The sequence below is a fragment of the Telmatherina bonti genome, assembly GCF_933228915.1.
Source record: "Telmatherina bonti genome assembly, chromosome: 17".
NCBI classification, from domain to species: Eukaryota; Metazoa; Chordata; class Actinopteri; order Atheriniformes; family Telmatherinidae; genus Telmatherina; species Telmatherina bonti.
In genome coordinates, this window is record NC_136615.1 from 32876950 (window position 1) to 32887787 (window position 10838).

The 10838-nt window shown below is 39.8% G+C and overlaps 1 protein-coding gene across 2 annotated transcripts; it reads left to right on the forward strand.

The window, feature by feature from the left end:
- Positions 1 to 3086: 3086 nt before the first annotated feature.
- psmb7 (proteasome 20S subunit beta 7) lies at positions 3087 to 9523 on the forward strand. Of its 2 annotated transcripts, XM_079256058.1 has the most exons (9): positions 3087 to 3189; positions 4372 to 4465; positions 5619 to 5716; positions 5794 to 5934; positions 6026 to 6141; positions 8128 to 8186; positions 8264 to 8415; positions 9122 to 9148; positions 9340 to 9523. In XM_079256058.1, the coding sequence occupies exons 1-9, from the start codon at positions 3128 to 3130 to the stop codon at positions 9449 to 9451; spliced, it is 861 nt and encodes a 286-aa protein (XP_079112184.1). In that variant the 5' UTR covers positions 3087 to 3127; the 3' UTR covers positions 9452 to 9523. The 2 variants fall into 2 exon arrangements, with proteins under 2 accessions (XP_079112184.1, XP_079112185.1); XM_079256059.1 differs by lacking the exon at positions 9122 to 9148.
- Positions 9524 to 10838: the final 1315 nt, after the last annotated feature.

Here is a 10838-nt window from a genome sequence, read left to right on the forward strand (position 1 = left end):
CATTTCTAAATCTTTCTTTGCTTTCAGGTCTGCTGGAACACAGAATAAATGTCCTCACTTCACATCTTTTAGAGGGATAATGAGAGACAAGCTTGTTTTTCAAGCCCAGATTAAGTACTGGAACATAAAGGTTAAAGTCACTGAATCGTTCTTATCGTCAGAGATGGACGCGATTACACCTTCAGCCACCTGTTTTACCCACCCTGCTTCAACAGGAGGATTAATCAGCATAATGCACTCCTCTTGTTAGGGATGGCGTCCACCTCACCGGAGATGTGGCTCGACCTTGGCATCCAGCTGGCATCAGTTGCCACCTACTCTGCTCAAGGACACGGCAGATTAATGTCGGATCATCCGGAACCAGGTGGGACCAGACTCGCTGTGTTTACAGGTAATAAGTAAGGTGAAAGGAGCCAGAAGGACATATTTCCACTTTTCACTGAAGTAAAATGTCATTTATTTTGTTCCTTATATTTGAGTTAATAATCACACATAAACATATAAACAGATGCTGGACCTTTGTTGCTGGAGTTTTCTGGTCTGGTGCAGGATTCTAGCTGCTCTCCAGTCCTGGACATTGTTGCTGCATTTCTGCTTCCATGATGCTCCAGATGTTTTGTACTGGTGAAAGGTCTGGACTTCAGACAGATCAGTTTAGCAGCCAGACTCTTTTACTCAAAGCTGCGCTGCTGGAACACCTGCAGAATGTGGCTTGGCATTGTCTTTCTGAAATAACCTCTACAGCTTGTAAAGTTGTACGTTTACATGGAGAAATGATGTGCAACACTGCCATCTTGTTGTAACAACAATAATAAAGGTTTGACTTGACCTGCAATGCTTGTGAACGGCAAAAAGTTCAACAAAGCAGGCATACTTGCAGCTGATGTTAGAACACATCAATTCAGTTCATCAAGATTTTTACACTGAAGCTGAAAATAAACTATAAAGATGCTCCAAGATGAGTTTAGCACTGACTACGCTAACGCTACATGATGCAGTTTCATTTAAACGGGAATCTAGCAAGGATGCTAGTTGGGTTTAAAGTAGGTATAGCATGAAAATATGGAGAAATATTTCATGTAACCAGTCTGATCCAGTCCACCAGACACCAGACCAGAACTGATTCAACTGGAACCAAAACTACCTGCTAATTTATGAGGAGAGGATTCAAATCCAAAGTGATTAGAAATGCTTTTCTTCATACCAGCTAATTATGTCGCTGATTCTCTGCCGTTCAGATTTCCGAGATAACTGGAAGGCACCATGAAACTTATTGGTTCCCAGCTTAGAATACCAAATTTATAAAATAAAATCTGAATTAAAAGCAGAAAAAAGAATGAGGAGCACAAAAAGACGTGTTACAAATTATTTTATAGATTTACATTTAAAAAACAAGTTCTTACACGGTCAAATGTTTCTTGATTAAGGCTGTAGTTTTCATAGCTTTAGAATTCTTTGAATTTTTGATGGAGATTGAGTGTTTCCTAAAATCAAAATAAAAACAGGTAAACTAGACTTATAATTAGAGAATTTACATTTATGGAGGTAGAATTCAGCCAAAATGAAAATTAGATTAAATCAGAGAGAAATAGCTGTTTTCTTCATGATCATAGAAACCAAATATTCTTATGAAAAAGAAAAGTCAGAGAGAAGATTGTTTTGCAAGAAATAAAGGAAATGGGACCGGAATGTTTCAACATAGGAGCAAGTCTAAAACATATGAGCCAAAGTTTCAGAAAAAAAAAACACAAAAAGAGCAGCTGGTGTCAAGATCCTTTTTAAGCTTTGTGTTTCTAAACCTGACTTCAAAGCTTCAAAGTCAACTCGAACGCACCATGAGGTCATTTTTCCATAGACATCATATATACGTAGACGCCTCATTGAGTGCTGGAGACAGAACCATCGTCGCCGCCATATTGGATGGGTCTCTGCGTCCGAGTCTTGCTGCAGATTGAACGTAGATTCAACTTAGTTTCTCCACATGACTGTTTTCTGTGGAACAACGCATATATAATAACAAACAAGACACTTTTCTACATAACTGGTTTATAAATAATGTTGACACAGTGAATAATCTACTAAATGCAAATAATAAATTTTACTCCTGTGAGGTGTTTATGGAAAAATATGATATTGATGTTTCACAAAGAGAGTTTTACATGGTAGCATAATTACCTCCGCCAAGGAGGTTATGTTTTTACCAGCTTTATTTGTTTGTCTGTTTGTTATGGACGGATTTTCATGAAATTCTCAGGACTTGTTAGAAACGTGAAAAGGAATAACTGCTTCTGGTGGTGATCCGGATCACCATTTGGATCCAGGAACTTTTTAAAGGCCTTGGTGGAGGTTTACAATCTCTGAGTTTTTTTCTGAGTAACTTTTGAATTGCAAAGTTTTGATACAATACTTTAGTTTCAGACTTTGTACAACTGTATCTCTATATTGATAAATTAATAAATGTAAATAAAAGAAAGACTTGACCGTAGCCAAGAGAAGGCAGCAACTATTCCTGTATTTTGTTCAGCATATAGTTGCAATAACCAGCGAAATATTGAAAGCAGATTGTGTGGAATTACATTTCACAAGGTTGAATAATAATTTATTTAACCAGATAAAAATAGATAGATAAATTCAAATACATCAATAAACAATCAAACATGTTAGTATCAAATTTATTCATACATTTATTTATAGTGTAGCTACCTTATGTCTTAGTTAAATAGTATTATTAAAAAAATATATTTTAGCATAAAAGCACGTAGTTTTTAATGTTTTTACAGTGATCTGTATCATAACAATATCTCTGCCCTTTGTAACAAACCAAACCGTGAGAAAAATCAGGTCAAAAATTGTGAAATTATTGTTGTGGTTGGACCTACATCTTACAAATAAATGCATTGGAGGCGCATGGAGACCCATCCAAGTTGGCAGCGCGATGAGAAGTCGGCGGCGTCCGTGTATATATGATGTCTATGTATATGTGATGTCTATGATTTTTTCCCAATGGGGACAAAGTGTCCCTGAACGCAGCATGAGGTAATTTCTTCCCAATGGGAACAAGGTGTCCCTGAACGCAGCATAGTTAACAATCCACTTCCTCCACTTCCGGGAAACAGAAACTTTCAAGATGGCGACTTTGACGATGAGCCGTGCTCCTCTCGGAGGTTTCAGTTTCGAGAACTGCAAAAGGTAATCTTTAATGTTTGAATAAAAACCAGATCAGAGTTGTGATGTAACCGAGTTTTATGATCTGTGTGTTTTAGATGTAGCTGTTTAGTTTTAGCGCCGTTAGCTGAAGATGCTGCCTCCATACAATGACTCAGGCTTTTACCGCTGAGTCACGTTTCTTTTATTATAATACCTCTTTATTAAATAACCTAATTTTCTTTTTTAGGTAGTATTGTTTTTATTTATTTATTTGTTTATGTTTTAGAAAAGCTAGTTAGTATTTTCAATGTTTTATCTGGATTTTCAGGCCTCGTGTCTGAAACAAACCGAGGAGCTGATGATAACATGAACCCAGTTAAACTCTCAGAAATTCCTTCATAAAGCAGAATTAAATATATTTCCACACAGAAATTTATTTAGAAAGTAGAATTAAGTATATTTCCACACAGAAATTTATTTAGAAAGTAGAATTAAGTATATTCTCACACAGACATTTATTTAGAAAGCACAATTAAATATATTTTCACGTTGAAATTCATTTAGAAAGCAGTATTATATATATATATATATATATATATATATATATATATATATTCACACTGAAATTAATTTAGAAAACAGTATTATATATATATTTTTTCACACAGAAATTTATTTATAAAGCAGTATTATATATATTTTCACACTGAAATTCATTTATTAAGCAAAATTAAACATATTTTCCACACAGAAATTCATTTAGAAAGCAGTATTATATATATTTCCACACAGAAATTCATTTATTAAGCAAAATTAAACATATTTTCCACACAGAAATTCATTTAAAAAGCTAAATTAAATATCTTTTCCACACAGAAATTAAATAATTAAAGCAGGATTAAATATATTTTCGCACTGAAATTCATTTAGAAAGCAGAATTAAATGTATTTTCAAACTGAAATTCATTTAGAAAGCAGAATTAAATGTATTTTCAAACTGAAATTAATTTAGAAAGCAGAATTAAATGTATTTTCAAACTGAAATTCATTTAGAAAGCAGAATTAAATATATTTTCACACTGAAAGTTTTCTTAATGGTAATGACGCCTCTCTTAGTGGAGAAAACTGGTCCCAAACCTCAGCCAGTGTGATTGACAATACTGGTTTTAGTGTTTAATTTGCTCCAATCAACTGATTATTGATGAACCTTTTATTTCATTTCAGAAATGCAGTTCTGGAGAGTGAAGCCAGCAAACTGGGATGCAGCTTTCCTGCTGCACGGAAAACAGGAACTACCATCTGCGGGGTGGTCTTCAAGGTGACAGACTAAACCTGCATGGAAAGATGGAAAACTCAACTGAAATAATCTCATTAAAGTTTTTACCTTTAGTTAATAAGCCTGAAATGTCACATTTAACTCCACTTTACACCATGACAGTGAGACTGACTGGTCTGTGTGCCAGTAAGACTGTTAGATCAGACATAACAACGCTTTTGTTTTTCCAGTTTTGATTGCAAAATAGCTTTGAAACGTGTCATCTTTCATAAACGCAGCACACTCACGTCTTCCTCTGTGCATGCGGGTCACTTCAGGGCTTAATAATCTGACCACAGACAACATTTAAAAACAAAAACATCTCTGTAAAAGATCAGGTTTGAGTGTCAGCACCTGCAGTGTGGATCTACAGTTATGATCATATTTATTCATAAACTTTCATTAAAGAAGGAAAAAAACAGCTGCCTGTAAAATAAGCTAAAATTGACTAAAGTAATAATAAATTGAATTTTATGAAAATTATTACATTATTTTCTCATTCTGGTTCAATAGAATTTTTTTTTTTTTAAAGAAAACAAATAAGATAATTTATTACATATTACATCAGTCATAAAGTAATATTTAGTTGAACCTGTTGACAGGTATTTTGTCCCACTGTTCAACAGAAAAGTCTCTAATTTGTACAGGACACATTTGTTTGTTTGTTTTTTTCTTTCTTCAACTCAATTAAATGAAAAAACAGTGTCTTATATTACTAAATATTTTTGCAAATTTTAATTTATTGTTCCCTTTTTAAGTCTCCAGTTATTTGAGTGACTGTTGTAAATTCAGCCTTTTCTTTAATGAAAGGGGATGAAGACATATGAGCACAGCTGGTGTTATAAAAAATTGCAAAGACATGCAGAGTACTTTAAAAGTTGTGATCTCAACAGTCCTGGAAGTCTGTTGCTTCCACACACATATGTAGGAACCCCCCAATGGCAAGTTCCACCTCTCTGCATGGTGCAGCATAACTCTCCTCCTCACACAGACTCTGCAGACGGGTCATATCAGTGTCTTAACTCTCTGGAAGTTGTATACCAGTGTACGACTTGGCTGTTATTTATGTGTCCAGCGATATTGAAGTCTCTAATCTTTGCTGAAGTCCACTAATGTGTCGTTTACTGAATCCAGATGGTATTTTGGGATTCTTTAGGATGGCGTCGTCCTCGGAGCCGACACCAGAGCCACTGAGGGCATGGTGGTGGCCGACAAGAACTGCTCCAAGATCCACTACATCTCTCCCAACATTTAGTAAGTAGAGCCGGTTTGCAGTCAGATTATCCTTCATCAGATCAACGTTCGGTGTTAACGTGTGTGTTGTCTTCCAGCTGCTGCGGAGCAGGAACAGCTGCAGACACAGAGATGACCACTCAGATCATCTCCTCCAACCTGGAGCTGCACGGCCTCTCCACGGGAAGGACGCCACGCGTGGTCACTGCCAACCGCATGCTCAAACAGATGCTTTTCAGGTGCGCTGCGCTCCCTGTAACACACACTGTTAGTGGACATTAACACGCTGTTGTCACAGCAACAACAAACCCAGGTGTGTGTCCTCCCCAGGTATCAGGGCTACATCGGTGCTGCTTTGGTTCTGGGTGGCGTGGACTGTAACGGGCCTCACCTCTACAGCATCTACCCTCACGGCTCCACGGACAAGCTGCCCTACGTCACCATGGGTCAGTGTCTCGGTCACAGCTCCACCTGCAGGTCTTACACCAGGAGCCAACAAGTTCAGACCAGTGTCTTGCTGGTTTTAGATGTTTCTCTGCTGCAACACACCTGACTCAGATCACTTTAGATTTTGCTGAGTCATTTATCAGGTGGTGAAAGGCCGATGTGGTTCCTGCTTCTTAAAATGTAGCTCCTAATCCAGAATGGACTAATCTCCTGGTTTAACATGATGCTGAACACTCGTCTTTGGTTCCAGTCATTTCAGATTTATCTGAAGAAGGTTCTGGATCATCCTCAAAGTGATTTAACTGACTGAAGCTTCGCCTGGAACCAGAGTCTTTGTTGAGACAGTAAATCTTCTTTCGTCCTCCACGAGAAGCCAGAACTTTCTTCTTCTTCTCGAGGCTCCGAGAAGAAAATGACGTCATTTTGTTCTCGCGGACGCGTTTGAAGACAGTTCTCGACACATCAGGCTGGCAGAACTTTTTTTCTTGCGGGGCTCAGAGAAGTATCGCGTGATTGGTCGGACATCTGAGGTGGGCGTGGTTAACACGGAGAAAGCAGGAAGCGGAGTTGCTGCTTCCACATTTTTACTGTTGCAGGTAAAACGGATTGTTTTGATAAAACAGCTGATGGAGGTGGTGAGAAAGTACCAACATTTTAACTAGGGTTGCACGATTATGACCAAAATAATAATCACAATTATTTTGAGCAATATTGTAATCACAAATATTAATCACGATCATTCATTGTGTCTGGAAAAACTTGTATTTTTAATGCGCTACTTGAAAACCACCTACTTGGCAACTCTTTATATATATATATATATATATATATATATATATATATATATATATATATATATATATATATATATATATATATATATATATATATATATATCTGATGAAGTTGACGATAACGTTTGTTTAATTGTGGCCACCAAAATCGTGATCACGATCAAAATCCGATTTATTGTGCAGCCCTAATTTTTACATGTGGCGTTAAAACACTCGGACCTCGCCGCATGCACGACCCGCCCCGCCGCGGACGAAGTTGCTGGTTAAATATGAAACTCGAAACTCAGAGAGCGGAAACCTCTGCCAGGCACAATGTTAAAGAATCCTTTCAAAACATTCCTGGATCCAAACGATGATCCGGATCACCATCAACATTTAATCACTTCTTCATTTTCACATTTCCAACAACTCTTAAAAGGTTAAGGACGGATTTTCAAAAACATTTTGAGTTATCTTGAGCAAAAAGACGCCGGGAAAAACATAACCTCCTTGGCGGAGGTAACAACCGGGTTCATGACACATACCTCGCCCCCCCGCAGTGATCCCTCCCCGCTGCAGACCTCGCCCCCCGCAGTGATCCCTCCCCGCTGCAGACCTCGCCCCCCCCCCCCCGCAGTGATCCCTCCCCGCTGCAGACCTCGCCCCCCCGCAGTGATCCCTCCCCGCTGCAGACCTCGCCCCCCCACAGTCATCCCTCCCCGCTGCAGACCTCGCCCCCCCACAGTCATCCCTCCCCACTGCAGACCTCGCCCCCCCCACAGTGATCCCTCGCCGCTGCAGACCTCGCCCCCCTGCAGTGATCCCTCACCGCTGCAGACCTCGCCCCCCCCTCACAGTGATCCCTCCCCGCTGCAGACCTCGCCCCCCCGCAGTGATCAGACTTGCTTCTCCTGGAGGATGGAACAAGTTTAATTCAGCGCCAAGTCGTCAACATAGTTCTGATGAGATGTTTGGTTTGTTTCCGTGATCTACACGCTGAACAACAGGCGGCCCAACATGGAGCCTTGTGGAACTCCACATGTAGATCCATGGTTACACACTGAATTCCTGTCTTTCAAGTCGGATCCAAACCAGTTAAGAGCTGGTCTGTTTCCAGTTTCCAGCTGGCTCTGAGATCTAATCGAGCCAGAACCAAACTTCTGCTGCTGGTTGTGTTTACATGAGGCTGATCCAGTTTCCGGTTTTCTGTAGGCTCTGGATCCCTGGCCGCCATGGCTGTGTTTGAAGACCGCTACAAGCCGAATATGGAGGTGAGTGTGAGGCTGGGTTTGGTGGTTCTGTGTGAACCTGTAGTACCTCCATGATCCATGTGGTGGTTCCCCGGCAGGAGGAGGACGCCAAGCAGCTGGTTCGAGACGCCATCGCTGCTGGCATCTTTAATGACCTGGGCTCCGGCAGCAACATCGACCTGTGTGTCATCACCAAGGGCAACGTGGACTACCTCAGACCCCACGATGAGGCCAACAAGAAGGGGGTCAGGTGAGAACCACACCCGGATCACATGAGAGGCTTTTATCTGCCAGGTGTCGGTGGACAGATTTAATAACACCTCCTGAGTTCTGAGGCGTTGTTTACCCCCCAGGATTAAAACAAGTCATCAAAATTAGGATTCACATTTAACCTGCGGATTATGTCATGTCTGTTTGATACTCACGTTTTGTCCCTGCGCACAGAGATTCCTCCTTTTTCTCTGAATCCGTGATGTACAGCAGGTGGTGGATCTTCTGAGGAGTTTTTTGTGACACGTTTAGATCCAGTTTGTCTCAGTCTGGTGAAGTTCTGTCCATGTTCCAGTCTGAGAGACTCTGCCTCTCTGAAATGCTCCTTCCACGCCTGTCATCTTACCGTTGCCAGTCAGTTTTCCGAAGCTCCTCCAGATATTTTCCAGCCTTGTTTTTATACGTTCCGTCACATAAACACGCCGTTTATCGTCTACTGGGAAGATTATATGACCTGAGGGTCTCTTTCATGGACGACCTTTCCGGTTTGGGATGTTGTTGCTTCTCTTATTGTAGACTTTAAACTAAAACCTTGAACAGTGAAATCAGATCCGTCGGACACCGACTGGTTCTGACGGATCAGCTGGAACGCTGCTGTACTTCCTGTCATGTGACCTGATGATGATGTGGCGAAACAGACTCACACGGTGACTGACTTCATGTTCTGTTGCTTGTTTTGCTTGAAGACTAAATGAGCTCGAAACGGTGCAGCTGTGAGTACAGATGTGTGTGTGTGTGGTGCAGATTTAACCCGGTTTTACCACTAACCAAGTTTAACTAGTCTGCTCACGACTAACGTGCATGTGTGTGCGTTAGGTTTAGAGGCGTGATCCGTCGTGTGAAACCACATGAGCCGGCCCCGCCCTGGATTCAGCTAACCCTTGTTCTGCCCCCCCTCCTGCAGGACTGGAGACTACAAATACAAACGAGGAACCACGGCGGTGCTGACGAAGGCCGTGACCCCGCTGGACCTGGAGCTGGTGGCGGAGTCGGTCCAGACCATGGACACCTCCTAAAGAATACAGATTCCTGTTTGTTGATGCAGCTCCTTCTTTCCCATCATTTGCAATTAAAGTCTTTAAAGCTGATTTTATGTTAGTTTTTTTTATTTTTAAACAAATATTTTTACTGTTTTATCAACTCATTTTATCAGGATTTTACTGGATTCAGCTGTAAAGTTTGTTTTCATGGCTGATTTTTTTTTAACAGAAATAAGGAAAACAAACATTTTGTCTTTAAAATCTGGGAGATTTTTGTTATTTTTATTAGTTTTATGTCAGGAAATGTGCCACAAATGTTATTAATTAATTCATTTAGTCTCACCTTAGTCTCACTTTGATAAAACTAAAAATGTCATGAATCATAATGTGCTCATAAAGGGTTCCCAGTTTGGGAACTGGAGCTGGAAGATGTGCTTAGACTGGTTTCAGAACCTGAACCAGTCACAAACATGTTGGATCCTGCAGAAATGTGTAAAAATAAACATTTAATGTTAATTTTTCTCAAATATTCCACCATCAAATTAAAATGCTCATCATTTCAATCGGAAATTATTTCCTCAATTAAATAAAAACACTTTTAAGTAAAAACTGCAGTTCTTAATAACACCAGATTAGAAACAAGATGTTGATCCGTACAGGAAGTTCATGTAAAAGATTAGAATAATTAAAATGTCTTTCTGCAAGGAGCTAACCGGGTGGGAGATTTTCTTACAGAAATAAAAAGATATAAAAGTGGTTTCACTTTAAGGTGAAACGACAGAAGTGAAGTTTCCTTTAGATATTTAGAGCAGATCGTCTGGAAGAGAATCTAAAAACAAAGGAAATACACACACTGCTGAAGTTATGTCAATAAAAATCAGATATTTTTAAGTTTTCAGGTTAAAAGTGGTTGAAAAATCAGCGTTTTGTGGGAAAAGAAAACATTGAAGCACAATAAGAAGCAACATGAACATGAAGGTGTAAAAAGGTGCTAAAAACTCAGATTCTCCCTCGGCTCCATTAATCCCACATTAAATAAGGTTCTCTTCTTGTTTAAGTTGTGCTGTCCAGCATGGTGACGGCAGAATGATGGTCTGGCTGCCAGGAGGAGCTTTATGGATGTAAACAACTACTGTGATAAAACAGGAAAACCAGCTGCGAGAAATATCCTATAAACACAGAAAGCAGCCGGACTGACATGTTTTTGACAGAAATGTTGTCTTTGCTTTAAAAGCAGAATAAAAAAAGTTTACAAGGTGGAGGAATCTCACAAAGATGTGAAAGATATGAAGGACAGCATGGTGGTGGAGGCATCATGATGTGGACTCTTCATCAGCAGGAACAAGGAGGTTCATAGGTACAGGAAGGTACGGCCGATGTTTAAGAACAGCTCAGAACTCTGCTGTTATTCTAATTGTTTAAA